This window comes from Cibotium barometz, chromosome 17, assembly GCF_041138505.1.
Source record: "Cibotium barometz isolate CiBa-2024 chromosome 17, ASM4113850v1, whole genome shotgun sequence".
Taxonomy (NCBI): Eukaryota; Viridiplantae; Streptophyta; class Polypodiopsida; order Cyatheales; family Cibotiaceae; genus Cibotium; species Cibotium barometz.
The window spans coordinates 24,273,075-24,293,114 of record NC_141062.1 but is presented as its reverse complement, the minus strand read 5'-3'; the positions used below and the strand labels follow the sequence as shown (position 1 = coordinate 24,293,114).

Sequence of the window (20,040 nt, the reverse complement as noted above, 5' to 3'; positions counted from 1 at the left end):
ATATACAGAAGAGCTCTTTATGCATAAGGTAAGATGTGTTATTCAAATGAATAGAGAGTTATCATGCATGGGTAGATCCCTCTATTCATAGAACCCTTATGCAAATTCATAAGGGTTCTACCTTTTACATTTGAATAAGGGCTCTATGCATTGGTAGAGTCCTCTACTATTGTTAGAACCCTTACGCAAATTTGTAAGGCTTCTACCTTCTACATTTGCATAAGTGCTCTGCATAAGGTAAGAGTCCTTATACAAATCCATAATATAAGAGAGTTCTATACATAAGGTAAGAGACTTTATGCAAATGCATAAAGAGCTTTTAGATGCATAAGATAAGGAGAATATAAGAGCTTTTATGCAAATGCATCAAAGACCTATATTTTAGAGAAACATGGGATATGAAACAAATATGCAATATAATCTATGCGTAGATTATAAAGTGGAAAGCTCTAAATCCTAAACATAGGAAAAAAAAATCATAAAACTATAAAACAAGAGCATTGGGTTTATGGTTGGAGCTTACCTCAAGACTTAGCCAAAGAGAGCATGTCCTAAAGAGTCTTTACCTCAAAAAAACCACACCCATAAAAGAATATTCAATTAATAGAGAGAGGGATTAGAGAGGAGGAATGAATAAGAAAATAAAAATCACAAACATTTTAATTGAAGAACATAGAAGGGAGGACACAAATACCTTATAATTGAGAGCATTATGCTTGTGGAAGAGTAAGGAAGAAAGAAGATGAATGTGATAAATGAAGAGAAGGTAGATAGTTCATGGAACAATGATATTGTAACATGTCATGACTAGGGCAAGAGAATCCAAAATTTGCCCAATCAACATAGTAACATAGCTATGCACATGGCACAACTATGTTGGTAGTCATGTGTATAGACATAAAATAGCCATATCACCATTGGTGCCATGGTTATCACTACCCATATCACTCTCTTACTATGTCTAACTAATTTGTGGCTATGGCCTTTATTATCTTGTAGTAAGCCCCCATCATAACCAATTTACACTTATCTGCTATCCTTCGTTGTTGTGTATAGCCTTCATTGTTGTGTATAGCCTTATAGGGTTCTTTCTAAACTACTTCTCTCTAACTCTCCACTCCATGTTTAAGCAAGAGGAAAGATAGGGTCACAATGTTGCTATTTTTATTGTTCATTGTGCATGGCCTTATAGGTTCTCTCTAAATTGCTTCTCTCCAATTCTCCACACCACTCCTTACTTGAGCAAGATCTGGGATAGGAGACACCATGCTTTACATGTTTGCTATCATATAGTTAACCTCCTATTGGAGAGATTTGGTTTTATTTGGTCCAAGTTTTATCAAAGTACTGGCTCATGGGATTTGAGAACACATCTATTATGTATTTTTTATCCCTAGTCTTTTTCTTAGTCCACTTGATAAGTGAGTTTTTTTAAGTTTAGTTGACTTAGGTTTGTAAGCAATTTTTCAAATGTTTGTCTTGGGGTGATGATCTCCTTGTGGTTTTATAGAAAAAAAGAGACATCAAGACACATGCATATATATGGTAATTAATATGCATAGAGACCTTTATGCATAAGAGGCAAGAGGCCTCTATGCAAGACCATTTGAAAAGATGCATAAATTAAGAGCTATATGCATGTATAGAGAGCTATATCCATACTTGAGAGCACTTAATTCATGCATAGAGATCATGTAGAGGTATATCAATGCTTAAGAGCACTTTATGCATGCATAGAGATCATGTAGAGCTATATCCGTGCTTGAGAGAACTCTATGCATGCATAGAGCTCATAACAAGCTATATACATGCATAGAGAGCTATATCCATACTTGAGAGCACTTAATTCATGCATAGAGATCATGTAGAGGTATATCAATGCTTAAGAGCACTTTATGCATGCATAGAGATCATGTAGAGCTATATCCGTGCTTGAGAGAACTCTATGCATGCATAGAGCTCATAACAAGCTATATACATGCATAGAGAGCTATATCCATGCATGTGAGCACTCTATGTATTCATAGAGCACTCCATGGTCTAATACATCAAGGATTAGACCAGAGACTTGAATCAAATTGACAAGATTAAAGCATAGTATAGAACTGACTTAATACGTCAAGGATTAGACCATATACGTGAATCAAATTGACAAGATTAAAGCATAGTATAGAATAAGAAAATTGAGTAACCATTACCATCAACATACTATTGGGTGCAATCTCCCCCCTCATGCTTGCACCTCCTCCTTTCATCATATGAGTCGTTTGAGAATTGTATTCAAAATATAGCCCAAGGAGCTAATAATAGTTGTGTGTATAAAATAGGGCTTGTTTTTTCACTAAAAACAAAATAACTTATGCAATAGAGCTTGTTTACACACTAAGTGTAAAATAACTAAAACTATTCTAACTTATGTGTTAATAATATAGCAACTTCATGCATAAGCATGCATACATAATATGTACAATCATTTAGCACTTGGCTAACAAAATAACTCAAAATAATAATAATCCGAGATGATATTGACAAGATTAGGACTCCATGTGCAATACACATACTACTCATCACCTATCTCACAAACGTAAATAAATTAATTATTCTAATTAATTACTATCTTTACAATTAATCTCAATATGAAAGGTTGATAGGCAAAAAACATAACATACACTCACCACTTGGCACATAATTTGTATAAACCACTTGTTATACTTCAACCGTGGTGTAGTTATCTAGCGTAGTCCACTTCTTTCACTTTGACCACACAGAGTCATCGTCAAGTATGACACTACTTGTTACACTTCAACAACATAAACCCATAAAGCATAGTCTCAAGTTATACCAATAATACTAGGTAACTAGTATTTAATGCGGGGTTACCCATGATACTAATTCACTAACATGGCATACTAGCATTCTAGTGTTTTCGTTCAACTAAAGGGTGGACATTATATAGCATCTCTCTTGCTTGGATAGACCACTAAACTCAATTATGTGTTGCTTATTGTGAGAAAAGGATATTAATGCCCTCCAGTATATAAATTCTAGTATGTTCTCTAATTATGACAAAAAGACATTCTATCAAGGAATTCTATGTGTAATAAATTCTAGTGTTCCATACTACAAAAAATTATCCCACATAAATGTAGAGATAATTATGCATTGGAATCCTTCGCACATGATTAATCTTTGTCTTTCATGGACAATTTGATGCAATATGTCCAATCTCCTTGCACTTGTAACACTTCTTTGGATCATATTTATTATCTTGTTGTAAATCATCAACCTTGGTATCAATACCTATGTTATTACCATTGAGGGGTTTATCAAATAATTTTGAAGAAGTTTTAGGTTTCAAAGACTTTGATGTCGAGGTTTGAGGTGTCATTTCTTCCTTGGGAAAGCCATTTTTCTTTTCAAAATTCAAGGCTAATGAAATAGCCGAGCTAAGAGAGTGTAGTCGAAACATGTTCACTTTTGATCAAATTGTAGGTTTCAAATGTGCTATAAACTTCTTTCTCTGATCCTTGGTTCTAACTTTCCAATTACCTGTATTTGTAAAAACGTTTGGCACAATCTATCCACATAAGTGAATATAGACCATCGTTGTCTTGTCCTAGATTTGTGTTGTGAGAGTAATAAATCTTTCTTGAAGAGTTTTTTGAAATCTCTTCCAAGATTTTGGTTTGTGCTTGTTGGTTCTAGTCACATTTCGCCATAATGTTGCATTGTCCAACGAAATGACTGGTAGCACACTTGATTTTGTTTTTCTTAGAGAATTTCTCCCCCAAAAAGTAATTCATCAAGTTGACTAAGTGAGGAAAGTATTGTGTGAGCATCTTTCTTGCCATCAAAATTTTGAAAGGTAAAAGATCTAAGAGTACCTTGCATGGTTCTCTCAATTTGGTCACCACATCGGAGTTTGAAGATTTATCACTAACACCACTTTGCCTCTTCTTGTGGGATAACTTATCCTCTAGATTCGTTCTCAACTCCTTCTCAACTAGAATCTGGTTTTAGAGTGAGTTAATTTTCTTTTGAATGTTTTAGGGGAAGAGGGTTCATGATGAAAGAGAGATGTGGAAAAATAAAGGTGTGGATATAAATGTTGAAATAAAAATAACTGAGATATTGATAATACTTAGCTCATTTGATGCGTGGTTGAGTAATAAAATGTTACCGATGTGCTTGAATTTGAGGAGTTGGCAAAATATTCGAAGTAGAGCTTGTATGTCAAAAGATAAGTGGCATAAATAATTTTGTTGCTGTTGAATAATCAACAAAAAAGTCACGATTCCACGTCTTTAAAAGCTTGAGAATATTCCCAAGAAATGTGTGACGTAGAAGATAGCTAGCAAAATAACTCCTTGATGCCAAAATAATCCAAATAATAATTTGTTGATGAAGAAGGCTTGAAAAGGTTCTAAAATTTTGTAGAAGAATCCTTCGTCAAGTTTTCTCCACTTGTTGAATTTTTTCTTTTGTAAAACTCTCTGTTTTTTTTTCTCTTAAAAAAAAAAGCTTTGAGGGCTTAGAACTTAAGGAAATATAAGTTTTCAAGGCTTATATATGAGACAAGAGCTTTAAAAGGTTGTAAGCTTTTAAAAGCCTATGATAATATGAAGCTTTAAAGCTTCAAAGATTAAAGCTTAAGCTTAAAAAAATAAAAGAAGGAGTTTAAACCTTCACGGCCAAGAATCCATGCGTAGCGCACTGAGAGAGAAGAAAGAAAGAAAGAAAAAAACACCCGCCCACATGAGCGGTCCAATTTTACGAATCGCTACTACTTGTCATCACCCATGGTGGATAGAGAAAAAAAGAGAGAATCATTATTTTTGATTCCCTCTTATTAAGGCTGAATTTCTTCTTGATTGGGCTTTAATTCATGATTAATGGCTAGCAAATATAAGAAGAGATTTACTCCAAATTGATTTATGGGCAACTCTCCATCTTTCAATATAGTTTTCTATCATGAGAAAGGGTTTAAAAATTTGACAGTGGAGCCAATTCCTCTCTTGTATGCTGATTTCATCCGTACACATGAATCAACAAGATGTTAAGAGATGAGAAAAACCATTTTTCTTCAAGAAGGGTGGTTTTTGGATTCTCAAAATTGGTTTTGGGAGAGAAGGTGACATAAATTGGTAGCCTTTGATCTAGTTCTTCATCCTATGGCTCACAAAATTTCCATAAACCTTCCAAGATTTATCCTAGAGTCCCTAAGCTTTTATCTTCTTTATCCTCTAGAATTTTTTGAGCTTTTACCTATTCTTTAAGTGCAAGTACCCAGAGTTCTGATACCTCTATCATGAGATCTCATGTACTTCTTAAAGAATCAATCAAAATCACTTAATACATCAAGGATTAAATCATAGACTTAAATCAAATTAAAAAGACTAAACCATAGCATAGAACAAGAAAATAGAGTATACATCACCATCAACACACTATTGGGTGCAATCTTTCCCCTCATGCATGTAGCTCTTCCTTTCATGACATGAGTATTTTGAGAATTGTATTCAAAATATAGCCTAAGGATCTAGTAATAGTTGTGCATACAAAATAGGGCTCACTTTTCTACTTTTACAAAAATAACTTTAGCACTAGAGCTTGTTCACACAGAGTTCACACACTAAGAGTTAAATAACCAAAACTCTTCTAACTTATGTATTAGTAATATAACAATGCCATACACAAGCGTGCATAAATAATGTGTACAATCATTTGGCATATGACCAACAAAATCACTCAAAATAACAATAATCTGAGATGATATTGATAAGATCCTCCATGTCCGATACATGCATTTCCCATCACCTATCTCACAAACGCAAACACATTAGTTGTTCCAATTAATTCCTATCTCCACAATTAATTCCAATATGAAACATTGATAGGCATAAACACAACATACACTTACCACTTTTTACACTTTAATGAGAGTATCATTTTATATACATCATCTAGCATGGTGTGTGTTACCACTTGTTACACTTCAATTAGCATGGCACATCATTTGCATAGTCCACTTGTTTCACTTTGATCACATACAATCATCAAGCATGGCATTGCTTGTTACACTTCAAAAACATACACCTATTAAGCATGGTCTCAAGCTATACCAATAACACTAGGTAACTAGTATTTAATGCGGGGTCACCCACGATACTAGTTCACTAGCATGGCACACTAGCATCCGGGCATCCCTGTTCAGCTAAAGGATGGACATTATGTAACAAGAGCCTTGTGTATGCAAAGAGAGTGCTATGCACTCTATGCATAGAAAGAGGTCATAAAGGACTTTATGCATGCATAGAGAGTTGATAAAGTGAATAGAATGCTCTACCTTACACATATATAAAACTCATGATGAAAGGCTTTATGCATACATAAAGAGCTCATAGATGTATAGAGTGCTCTGCCTTACGCATAGAGATCTCATGAAAGCTCTCATGCATTTGAGAGAGAGATTTATGTATGCACAGATCTCATAGAGTGCTATATACATGCAAAGAGCACTCTATGCATAAATAGAGAGCCTTATTTATGCATAGAGGGCACTCTATGCATAAATAGAGAGCCTTATTTATGCATAGAGGGCACTCTATGGAGCTCTATACATGCATAGAGCTCATAGAGAGCCTTATGCATGCATAGAGGACACTCTATGCATGGATAAAAATCCCTATACATGCATAGAGAGCCACCTATTCATGCTTTCATGCCTTTTGTAGATTCTTCCATGTAAATGATTATGCAAAAAGAAAGATCCCTTATGCAAATGCATAGATTAAGAGCCCTTATGCAAATGCATAGATTAAGAGCTCTTATGCAATGCATAGAGATCTAATATATTTGGTAGAGCCCTCTATGTGTTTTGCATAAGGGCTCTACTTTATGCATAGAGAGATATATGCATAAAAAGTAACAACCCTTAAATACATAGAGCTCTTATATAAATGCATAGAGAGATCTATGCATAAAAAGTAAGAGGCCTTATGTAAATACATAGAGCTCTCATGCATTTGGTAGAGACCTCTCTATCTTCTAACTGCTACCTACTTCATTCTTTGCTATCTTGGAAGGTCTTTCTTGTACCCCTTCTAGCTGTTGCCTACTATTACAAGACTCATTCTGTTAACAAAATGCTACAACAAAGTACATATAATTACAATGGGTGTGTGTGCACTGTCGGCGCTTGTGCCTGACTATTGGTGTGCTGGCCTTTTACTGTCGGCCTATGTCTTCCAACCGGTTCTTTAGGTCCCACTAGTCAACTCTTGTCGGACACTCAACACCTGGCATACCTGGTGGCTCTACACCAGCAACTACTCGAAAGGTTTGATGAGGTGGTTGGGGGATTGATTTGGCTGACTTTTTATTCTGTTTCACCAGTATCTGTCTACTTCCTGTGGATCAAATCCTAAACCTCCCTGTTATCCTAGGGTCAAATCAGATCAAAAATTCTTTCTACATCAGCATGGGCAGCTTGGTAATTTAAAGAATGAGAATAATTTAGTAGATATTTGTATTTATGGGCTGGGGTTTGTACTTGTGGAAGAATTTGTCAAGCTTGTAAGGGTTGACAGCAGGCAAGTCCTAGTCTTTATCTTCATCCTGTTGTTTGAATTTTTCAAGTGAGTAGGCAGTGTATTCTAAGTTCTATGCTCTAGCTTTAAGCTGTTTTAATGCCTGTGCCTTATCTCACGCTTCGTGAAGATTAACCAGCTGAGGAGGATGTGTACTTGATTGTTCAAGGTGGAAGGTTGGCGGAGTTGCTGTTCATCGTAATTGCTGTTTGGCTATCAATAGTTTTTCATGTAGCTTTCTCTATTTGATTTATTCCTACATGAGTTATGTTTAGAGATTTTGCAGCTTTAGCACCATTTGGGAATCTTTCTCCAACCTGGTGTTCTTGATTTGAATATCTTTGTGCAGGTCCACCAGTTGTTTCTTTATGGCCTCTATTAGCTTCTCTTGTTTTTTCTCTGGTCTGTTGGCTCCTTCCTTGTTGGTAGTTGTTAGCTCCCATTGAGTTTTTTGTAGCTGGGAAGTCAACTTGGAGTTTTCTTCCTTCAAACTGCATAGCTATTGTAGTTTTTTGGTTGTGATGGTCTCTTGGGGTGCTGATGCTACGTTAGTCTTCTTTCTAGACCTTGTTTTGGAAGATGCCTTTGTCTCCACCACCTACTCTTTAAGTTTAATGAAAGTAGCTTTTTGCTTGTCCATCTTTGCATATGCCTGGCCCAGTGCCTTGTCTGTCTTCTTAAACTCTTCATCCAGTTCAGCCATGACAGTTTGTCTGGATGTGTTTTCGTCCTTTTGTATAGACATTTTCTTCTCTATGATGATTATCTGTTCTTTTAGCTAAGCCACTACCATCTAATTGATGGCATGTAGATTGCCTACGATGATTTTTGTTGTGTTCTTTGGCTGTTATATCGGTTCTTTGCCCTTGGTGAGTGCCAGCTCGCAGCTCTCTGCTGTTGTTTGTGTTCTAGCTTGTTGTTTAAGTGTTTTAATCTATTTTTGTTGGTCCACAAGCAGGTGCTGATTTGTGGGGGTTTCTCCTGCATCACCTTTGGCTAACACCTGTTTTTGGAGTAGCTTCGGCCGAATATCTAGTTCTTTTTTTCCTTCCACCTGCTCTGTCAAATTGCATATTCTGTGTGCTGGAGCTCTTTATTGTGCTGATCTGACGAAGTGTTCCGTTCAGAGGTGGTGGCTGTGTGGAGGTCGTGGTGGTTGCCTACAACTATGGTTCTTTGTGGCTGTGTAGAGGATGACCCTCCAGTTCTGCCTCCTCCAGCTCTGTCTCTTGGTCCTATGGTGGGATTGGTGGTAGCAGTAGGAGGTGGCATGTGGGAGTTGACAATATCATGTGTTCTTTCAGTAATTACAAATTGTCCTCCCGACATGCTTTTTGTGATGCTGTCAGTTCCTCCTCCTAGTTCTCCATGATCTCCACATGCTTCTAGACTATAAGAAGCTCTTATTCTGCCTCCATGGTCTCTTGTATTTGTAGCTTCCCTTTCACAAGGAGTAGCTCCTTGAGGTCTTTTCCTGCTTCTAGCTCCACATTGTGGATCATTTGAGTGGCATGGTGCACAATGCAGGTTGCTGTTTCTTCTCACTTGAGTAGTTTTTGCTCTGCTTCTTGCCGCTTTCTTTGGATGTCCAGATTGGTTGTACGGAGCTAAGTGACCATCATCTCTAATTCATCTCCCTTCCTTCATAGAGTTGTTGCTTCATCCTCCAGCCTTGTGATGGTGTTTTGCTGTTGTGCTGACATAGCTCATTCTATGCGACTGCTTATTTATTCTGTTGTTGGACTTAGGTGGTTAGCAGGTGCACCTATGCTTCTACCTGATGTATATTGGCAAATCTTTCTTTATTCTCCAGCTTTTCCATGACATAATTGACAATGTTTTCCAATGCTGTGAGAATGATGTGTGCTAGTGAGTCAGATGTTTGCCTCATTCTGCTTAGCCCCTATCACCCAACGATGTTTTGTGTGGCTATCCCCTTGTGTTGATTCTTTACTCACTTCTGTGGACATTCCACTTTTGACCAGATGCTTGCCTATATCCTCAAGTTGCTGCCTTTGTTGCTCCTTGGATGCCTGGGTCTCCTTTTCCTTCTTTGGTTTGAGAGTGGTGATGTGCTAAGACCATTCAAATTTTCTTTTGAGAGGGAGTCTGGTTTGGAGGTTTCTTCTTGCGTTGTTTTGGCAGCTTCTGTGGCATTGGTTTCTCTAAGCTTCCTCCACTTGTTTCTTTCCGCTTCTTCTTGTTCTAGCCTTTGCCTTTGAGACTCCTTCTCTAGTCTTCTCCTCTCACTGTTTCTTCTTCTAGCTTCAACCATTGCGTCTTAAACTCCTCCTCTAGTCTCTTCCTTTGCTTCTTCTTCTTTCAGCTTCAACCTTTGCTAGCGAGACACCACCTCTAGTCTCTTCTTTGCGTTGTTTCTTCTTCCTTTTTCTTTTGCACACTTTCTTGGTTTGCAGCCGAGCTATCATTCTCCAACTCATTGACATGTGCAAAGGCTTGCAAATGTCCTGCCATTTTTGTATGACCGTTGGATAGCCGCAGCTTCTAAGCTTGATGTTGTTGCATATTTTTAGCCACCACTACTACCCAATTCACCTTCTGGCCATGTTCTGCTCTACTACCAACAGTCTATAGTTGGTTTTGTTGATGTTGGTGTTTTTTGCAATCATGTCAAGATAAAATCTGAACTATCTTTGCGTCTCTTGATCACAACATGTGGGAAAAGAGTATTCCTTATCGACTTCAGAGAGATCTACCTCAATATCCACATCATGGGAATTGGCGTTGGTGATGCCTTCTGTAGGAAGATTGAATGCCTTGGGGTGATGTTCTATGGTGTGACTAGCACCGCCTTTTGCCCTTCCATCTTGACTGTGTTGTGCTTTGACAACTCTGCTAGCTGTCCTTCGTCTTCATGTTCTCTTCTAAGCTTGACGTTGTTGCATATTTTTAGCCACCACTACTACCCAATTCACCTTCTGACCATGTTTTGCTCTATTGCCAAAAGTCTGTAGTTGGTTCTGCTGATGTTGGTGTTTTTTGCAATCATGTCAAGATAAAATTTGAACTGTCTTTGCGTCTCTTGATCACATGTGGCAAAAGAGTATTCCTTACCGACTTCAGAGATATCTACCTCAATATCCACATCATGGGAGTTGGCATTGGTGATGCCTTCTGTAGGAAGATTGAATGCCTTGGGGTGATGTTCTATGGTGTGACTAGCACCGCCTTTTGCCCTTCTATCTTGACTATGTTGTGCTTTGACAACTTTGCTAGCTGTACTTTGTCTTCCATGTTCTCTTACTTATAGGTTTGTCCAGTTCTTCATTGTGAACCCAAATAGCTGGATTTTCTGTAACCATTATTGTTAAAGCACAGAGTCTAGGATAGTACTGCAAGAATCGAACTCTACTGTCTTGCTTGTTTGGAAATAACCCAAACATAAAGCCAAGATTAAAGCCCAATGTTGAAAGGTTATTATCAAAGGCACAAGAATCTAGTCAAAGAGGTGAAAAGAGGGCGCCCTTCTCTGAAGAGAATCAAGGAGAAAATTGAGGGCAGTGCCCACCTACATTCACTCTACATTGCTCTCCTAAAATAAAGGCACCTCTCCTATATTCAAGGATGTACTCTTGGCCTATAAAAAGGCACCTTTGGGAATTAAAATAAAGGCACCTTTGGGAATTAAAATCAGTTCATGTGTTTGATTCATACTCTCTTCATGCTTGTGTGATTCGCTTTTAATCTCATCTTAATCATATTCTTAATCACCCACTAGTAATGGCATAGATATGCCCTGATCCACCATAAATGCACCATTATTTTCATTTTCCTTCATGGTATCAGAGCTAGGACATCCCTTTGTACTTAATTACACTCCACTAATCACCTTTTATAATATTATTAATAGATCATTAAGATTTTATTCATAAGCTTAATCTAGCTCTTCTTCCCATAGCACAAACACTACTTGGTGGGCTTAGATCTCTATGCATACTTTTGATTTTGGTGATCTATAACTTGGGGCTTCTTTAGCACATCAAGACACACAGCCAAGGCTCCTCAATTGCTCACAATCGTGGTGCATTGTTGTAGATTTTCGTGCTTAAAAAAAAACACCACTGGCTTGCAGAGTTCGGAACTCACTAAAGAGTGAGTCACTCAAGGAATTGTTTAAAGGATTTTGTAGCCCTATAAGCCAGATTCAAAACCCTAAAATAATTCTCAAAAAGATCAACCACATAGGCTACACAAGGGAGATCATCAATCGCCTGTTTTTTTGCAGAATACCACAATAAGAAAAACTTTTCCATTTGCTCAATTAATCTTTGCATACTTGGTTTCTTTGGGCCATTAAAGTTACAAATATTTAATTCATATGTTGCTAAAGCTTTATATAGCCTTACATCAATCTTCCCTTCTTATTTGGTACTTCATTTGAGCACTCCAAGTCAGGGTGCCCCTGCACATGCTAACAGTGAGCTTCCCTTTGAAAAACAAGCATCTAATCCTTATAATTGAAGTGTTAGGTGACCATTTCTTGGTCAAACCCAACATTAGAGAGTTGCTATTGATGTTAATGCAAACATTTTTGATTATTACTCTCATTTTCTTCCCTAATTGTACCCACCAAAAGACATAGTTTTCTGCATACAAACATGATGCTTATCTCAATGTAATTGGGGTTTTGGGATAATTACTTACATTAATCACAATTGTAAGAGATTAGACATTGCCTTGGGTTCATCTTAGTGGTAAGATACCTTCTTATGGCTTCATCTAAAATGCCAAATAAGTCTAATGGTCAAGCTTTCCACACCTGGCAAACCCAAATTAAGGGGTACTTAATGAAGAAGAATCTATGGAGTCTTGTCAAAACACAACTTGATGGAGATGAAACTTCTACAGTTACGACTAGAGAAACCACTACTGCATTGTAAGCCAAAGATGTGCAAGTTGTGGAAGAAAAAATCATCTTACTAAATACTTCTTCACCAACAATCCATGTGTGCATTGTGGAAAGACAAACCACTCATCTCAAAGGTGCTACCTCAAGAATAAGAAGAAAGGAAAGGATAAAGTCAACACTGTTGTAGAAGAAACCAACCTTGCTCAAGTGTGTGAAGATGTAGATGAATCTTATGCCTTTTAGAACATTATCTAAGTCATATTTGGCTATGCCTTATATTTGTGGGAACACTAGTTGTTGAGTAAGCCTTGTTGTGTTGCTGGCTTAACTCTTTGTTATGTATACCCACTTGTTGTTAATGCATACCTTGAAGTTTTTAAGTGAAGAGTACACACACCCTATGTTGTGGTTAAGGGGGGCTCTCTCTTAATGTATTAAGGAGGATTTGTTGTTGGGAAAAGTTAGTCATAAGTCATTGTGTTCATGTTAATCTTATAGGGGAGTGTTGAAAATAACCCAAACATAAAGCCAAGATGAAAGCCCAGGGTTCAAAGGTTATTATCCATGTAACTACAACATTGTAAAAGGCACAAGAATCTAGGCAAAGAGGTGAAAAGAGGGTGCCCTCCTTTGTAGAGAATCAAGGAGAAAATTGAGGGTAGTGCCCACCTACATTCACTCCACCTCTCCTACAATCACTCCACCTCTCCACATTCCTCTCCATCTCTTCTAAAATCAAGGCACCTCTCTTATATTCAAGGACGCACTCTTGGCCTATAAAAAGGCACCTTTGGGAATGAAAAATCAGTTCATGTGTTTGATTCATACCCTCTTCATGCTTGTGATTAGCATAATCTCATCTTAATCATATTCTTAATCACCCACTCGTAATGGCATACATATGCTTTGATACACCATAAATGCATCATTATTTCCATTTTCCTTCATTGCTGCTGGTAGAGCCATGGCAAGTTCTCGTTGTTTCTGTCAAGAAGAGAGAAAGAGTTGGTAGATCCCTATATGTATAAGATAAGATTTATTATACAAATATATAAACTATCATTCACTTGGTAGAGCCTTGTATGGATTTGCATAAGGGCTCTACCTTATCTCATGTATTTGCTAGAGCCCTCTATGCATGCATAGAGCTCATAGAGAGCCCTATGCATGCATCCATGCATGCATAGAGAACTCTATACATACGTAGAGAGCTCTATCCATAGGTAGATACTTGCATACATGCATAGAGATAATAGAGATAATAGAGATATCCCTATGAATACATGGGCTTATGGATATCTCTCATGCATGTTAAACAAAACATAATTCCATTGCACCCCCGAGGATGTAGTATTAAAGAAAAGAACAATGGGTTTAGATCTTGCCATAAGATATTGGAGAGGGAGAAACCAGACCGCACAAGATATTGGAGAGGGAGAAATGAGACTCCACAAGATAGGTGGAAGACCTAAACATGAAAAGAAACATAAGTTATATAAAAAAAATATGCATAGCCTGAGAGCTTATGAGAGATCATGCATGCATAGAGATGTTATGCACCTAGAGATCTCTCTCTGTATACGTAGCTTATGAGAGCTCAGGTATAGCTCTCACTATGCATAGAAGAGAGCTCATAGCTTATACATAAAGAGCTCTCTTTATGCATAGTTCATACATAAAAGAGCTTTCTATATACATATTTGATACATAAAAGAGCTCCCTTGATACTATATACATGCCCAACCAAAAGAATAGAGAATTATACTATATGCATAAAGTATAAAGTAGAAATCTTAAAAAACATAAAACGATAAAACAAGAGCTTTGGGTTTAGGGTTCAGCTTACCTCAAGAGTTAGCTAAAGAAATAATATCCTAAAAGAGTCTTTACCTTAATATAAAACTAAATGCACAAGAAATAATATTAAATGAATAGAGTGAGTAGAGAGAGGGATTGGAGAGGACTTTCTCAGTACTTTCGCTCACTATTTTTTGGCTAGCTTTTGTGTTTGTCTATAACCTACATTCCCTTGTAGTGAATGCTATAAAAACTTATATACTACACTTGCATAAGTAAGAATAGACATATTTGGAAACTTTACATGTAGAAGATGGGCCACGAGGCAAGATTTGCAAATAAGGGGCTTTATATATACGAGTCAAGATTTACAAATAAAGGGTTTGATAAGTCAAGATTTCCAAATAAGGGGTTTTATAAATACGAGTCAAGATTTGCAAATAAGGGGTTTGATAGATACCCTTTATACACATGTGCTCTCAAGAGACTTAGACTACATAACCATCAAAGATTACACTGGGATAAATTCTCAAATAACTTCCATTCATCATGATCAAGCTAATAGTTGATATGTGGGTTGAGCCACTCAACCATTTTAGCATAGTTTCTTAGACAAATTATTCACTACATGGTTATCAAATAAATTATTGTGCAAGATATTCTCTTCAACTAGCCAATTGGAGGCCTTGGGTTCAAATATTAGGGAAAACACAACCTCCCTATTACTTTCTTACACATCAGCTAGTTCTAGAAGTTTTTCTAGTGCTCTTCCACCTCATTTACACTAAAAGGATTCCATAAGAATATTGCACATAACTAGTTTCTCAACTTGTACTACTTTAGACTTGGGACATGAACTTTCACATTATCTAAGAAAAGTTCTTCACTACATAGTTAGCAAACAAATTATTGTGCAAGATATTCTCTGTAACTAACTAATTGGTTGTCCTTTGTGGCATTTCATGATGGCTTACCATCTCCTACAAAACAAGACCATTGCCTACAAAATAAGTTATCTTTTGAAAAGTTGGTACCCTCTTGTGGTCCTCATATTCGGATGTGTCAAATGACTCTACTTGTCCATATATGAGTAGCCTCTTATCGTTCTTGTAGGTGGGTCTTGCTAATGAGGCCGTGCTTGTCAACATCTCCATGTTCCATAGAAGGAATAATAAATGAGGAAAAAACACGATCCCTTCAATTGATTAGGAAGAGTACCCAACATGATTGCTACAAGTTGTACCATATATGTAAGTAGACATCTTTGTTGATATCCATTATAGAAAATGTCATGGGTGAGAGACACCAAATATCTATGGAGTTGGTTTCCAAACTGTTGTTATCATATAATCACACAACATATGGTGGAAAACCATATGAGAATTTGCCACAATGAAGTCTAATGTGTTTGTGTGTGGTGATCACTATGCTCACCTTGATGGAGACCATGTAAACTTTTTATCACAAGGGGGTCCTCTCCGAGATGCTTAAGACCTAAAAATCCTTGTTTTGACACTATGAGCTCGTTTTAGTAGGATAATCTCGTGAGGGCATATGATTTTATTTCTATGGATTAATTAACATTCCGAATAATTGATTTAAAAGTTGATTTTATAGTGTTATCACTATGCTACAAGTGTATTGTTAAAACCACACTTTCCTTAAGACTTGCCAAAAGAAAATGAGAACTCCCCATGCATGATGTGGACTTTGTGGAATTTTCTAATGGCTAGTGCAAGAGTAGTATTACTATCATAATGAAAGAATACTCCAACATAAATCATCATATCACATAAAGTCAACAAGAAATAGTAATATATAGTTGAAATAACCACTCAATTTGACACCATAATTGAAATAACCACTCAAACAATTTTGCACCATAGAGAATTATCATAAATTGACACAAACATATCCAATGATCTATTATAGTATCTCATAAAAGAAATAAAAAAGTAACATGTAGTCCATAGTTAACCCAACGTCCTACGGAGTATCTACTATCAGGAATATCTTAACATCATTTCTAAAAATGGGTTCTTCACAAATTCTCCTATGAGCCGTTCCCATGAGGCATTGCTATTTTTTTGAATTTGCACAAAATCAAAACTTACCTTAGATCTTATTTCACTAGAAAATAATTGTGGATTAAAAAGGGTTATTTAAAGGACTAGAATTTATTTTTGAGTATCGAATGTCTCACTGAAAAGCTTGGTAATTTGAACCTTGGTATTTTCTTAGTAAAAACACAAGACATACTCAATCAATGATAGTATTACTAAGGCTATAAAAAAATATAAAATTTTTATTTAACCTTTGTTATGAATATATATATTTAGTCTTATACTAGATGTAATACCATAGTTGTAGTATCATAGTTGTGAACATGGAGATAATTTAAGGCAAAGAGGGACACTCTAAATTTATATATACTATCATAAGGCCATATGAACATGAACTTACAAATAATTTTAAAAGAAAGAAGAGAATCATTTAAAATAAATAAAATCAAAAATAGGAAAGCTTAATAGAGACACCCGAGAAAAAATAAAAATAATAACTTGCAAAAATAGATAAATACATAACTAATTCACACACGCCCACATACCACAACAAAATAATTTCTGACAAACAAGTGAAATAAAATTTTAATGATGAGAAAAACAACTTTAAATGACTAATTCACTAATGTGTATCTATATAGGCTTGTACATGTAGGGCAGCTATAACATGACCATGTAGGTCCATGGGCATAGTCACTGCCATTGTCCTACATGACCATGTAGGTCCACGAGCATAGTCTGCCACTATCCATTGTGTATACTTAACCCATAAAAATGAACTCATAATTTCTATGTAGTCACTGCCATTGTCCTACATGACCATGAAGGTCCACTGTAAACAATTTCACCTCTGAGCTCACCTTTCCATATGAAACGAGGATGGTAGGCACTCGGCTTGCTCAACTCACAATGGGAGCTATACAAACATGAACTAGTTGATGCCTAGATAATTCAATATGAGGGTAGAGAATTTATATCCAAAAACCACATGGTGAGATTACCTATGTGGTATTTGTGTGAAGATAAATTTTGGTCTAGATAAATAATATAATTGATCTCTTGATGTGAAATATCTAAAAGATGGATGTCTAAGGTCTACTCAGAGGAAAGAACATCGGCTGATGTGTGAAGCCTATGTATGTCAAACCAACAATTGATGATATGGGTGTACCATTTCAAGATAACGGGTCCAATGTAACATGGAGCAGTGTGCCAAAAAGGGAACATGTGTGGACCATTTTGAGATAGTAGTATGTAGCATATTTGGTAGTGTGCCAAATCTAATGTAAGTTGCCTACAAACTATCTAGATTCCTAGATTACCTTCCTGTGTGAACACAGGGATGCCACATGCTTAGGCTGCTCAAGCATGGCTACTCCTCACACATAATGAGAGGAGTCATATAAACATGAGCTAGTTGGTGCCTACATAATTCAATATTATGTTAGTGAGAGTAGCCATGTAGGATTTGTGTGGAGTCAAATTAGGTTTATACAAATAATATAATTGACCTCTTGATGTGAAAAACCTAAGGGAGGGATGGTAGTGAGAGTAGCCATGTTGGATTTGTGTGGAGTCAAATTAGGTTTATATAAATAATATAATTGATCTCTTGATGTGAAAGATCTAAGAGAGGAATGTCTAAGCTCTACTTAGAGGGAAGAGTAGTGGCTCATGTGTAAACTCTATGTATGTAGAATTAATAATTGATCATATGGGAGTGGTAGAACAACTTGATCCATCAAATTCAATATTCTTGGAGGTCTTAGGTGCTATTATTGGGAGATGATCTCTCGCAAGAGTGTAGTCATGGTATATGTATGTGATAATCTATAACATGGCATATAGCACCAAGCGTCGCCCCCAAACATAACCAAGATAATCTCAAAAGTGTGAGACTAAATTCTTACTCCTTATTATCATTATTACTTGAACATTATGATATATAGTCTAATAATTCTCCTCTCATCCCTTATTTGGTGCTATCCTCCCAAACATAGTCCCTAGAATGAGGCCTCCTCCATTTCAATAGGCATAGTGTCAAAGAGACAAAATCTAGCACCGATCTCCTAAAAGTGAGCATGGAAGCATTGTATCTCTGAGGAGACTTGGGACATATATCCTTTTGCCAAATAGTCCAAGGTAGATTATTGGCACATGATGAAAAATACTTTACTGAAGGTAGTGAGGTATACGCATGATTATATAAGCTTAAGCTTTTCCCCTTTTAATATGAATGAAACTCTTTCTACGATAAATAGAAAATATTGAAGGGCATGATCTTAATTTTACTAAGACTTACCATGTGTGTGTGTGTGTGTGTGTGTGTGTGAGAGAGAGAGAGAGAGAGAGAGAGAGAGAGAGAGAGAGATTTAAACTCAAGAATATTTTATTAACAGTATGCAAAAGATACTTGAGAGATATCGGATGTGCTCAGGAGTACGGAGTGGTAATATTATAACATTAAATGCTGAGGTAGGTGCTAAGATATTTTATAGTAAGTGTTTTGGGGGTTTGATTAAAATCATGATTTCTTGAGTTTGACAAATTTTTACGCATTAATTATTCGAAAAGGAAGAAACTTATCACATGTTATCCAAAAAATCAAATTATTTATAATTTTCAAAGTAGTACACACACACACACACACACACACACACACACACACACACACACACATATTATGTATATTTACATATACATAGTGTATATATGTACACACACACAAACACAAAGATATATAGAACTACATATTTGTATTTGCATATATATATGTGTATGTGTGTGTGTGTGTGTGTATATATATATATATATGTGTGTGTGTGTGTGTGTGTGTGTACGTATGTATATATACACACATACACACACACAAACATACATATGTATATATACATGTATGTATATATTTATATTTATATATATTTATATATATGTATATAGATACATACATACATACATACATATATATAATTTTGAAATTCCTTACATAGATATAGGCAAACTAAAGTTACATGCTCCCAAACCAAGTTTTGCACACTTAATTAGCAAGGAAATACCTTATGTAGTTGACAACGTGGGACCAAAACATTAGATTCCCTTCTTCTCTAACTTCTCGTGAAATGTAGATGTTCCATGCCTCGATGTATAGTCATACTCCTCTTGCATATAAACATGACTAGTTTCCTTTTTCATCACATATTTATCAAAAAGATAATTGAGCACATGTATGGCACAAGCTATGCATTAACACATGGAGTAAATGTGGGGGATTCACTTATGAAGTATGCATGGAAGCGTCTGTGCCACTATTGAGATGATAAGCCCACGAACCTTCAAGGCATGCTGTAGTTGCTCTCTAGTGTGTTTAATTATACTTGTGGAAGGTATCAAGTAACGTAGCCCTAGCCTTCCTCTCTAATCATCTGCATCAAGCTATGAGGTATATTTTTTTGTCCTCTTTAATCACATCTTTAATCACATCTGATACTTCTGACCTTCAATGGCTCATAGTGGCCATTGTCCTCTTTAGCATCCACTTTCTATTAAACTCCACATCTTTTTTTGGCTCCAATAACTCTCGCTAGAGTTGGTCAAATATATACGATGTTATAGATGAAGTTGAAAAATATTTGAGTACTGATTCTTTTAGTCCCAACAGATTCAACCCATCTTAACATATCATTTACAACAACCAAAATGTATACCCTGCCACTATATGTCC

The 20,040-nt window shown here is 36.3% G+C and overlaps 1 protein-coding gene across 4 annotated transcripts in view; it reads left to right on the top strand.

The window, feature by feature from the left end:
• LOC147629807 (MADS-box transcription factor 23-like) overlaps positions 1 to 20,040 on the top strand; it is a 101,177-nt gene that overhangs the window by 26,178 nt on the left and 54,959 nt on the right. For all 4 annotated transcript variants that reach the window (XM_086810857.1, XM_086810856.1, XM_086810854.1 and 1 more), the window contains exon 2: positions 18,719 to 18,794. In XM_086810857.1, coding sequence (XP_086666983.1) covers positions 18,719 to 18,794 — 76 coding nt within the window. The remainder of the gene's footprint in view (positions 1 to 18,718; positions 18,795 to 20,040) is intronic.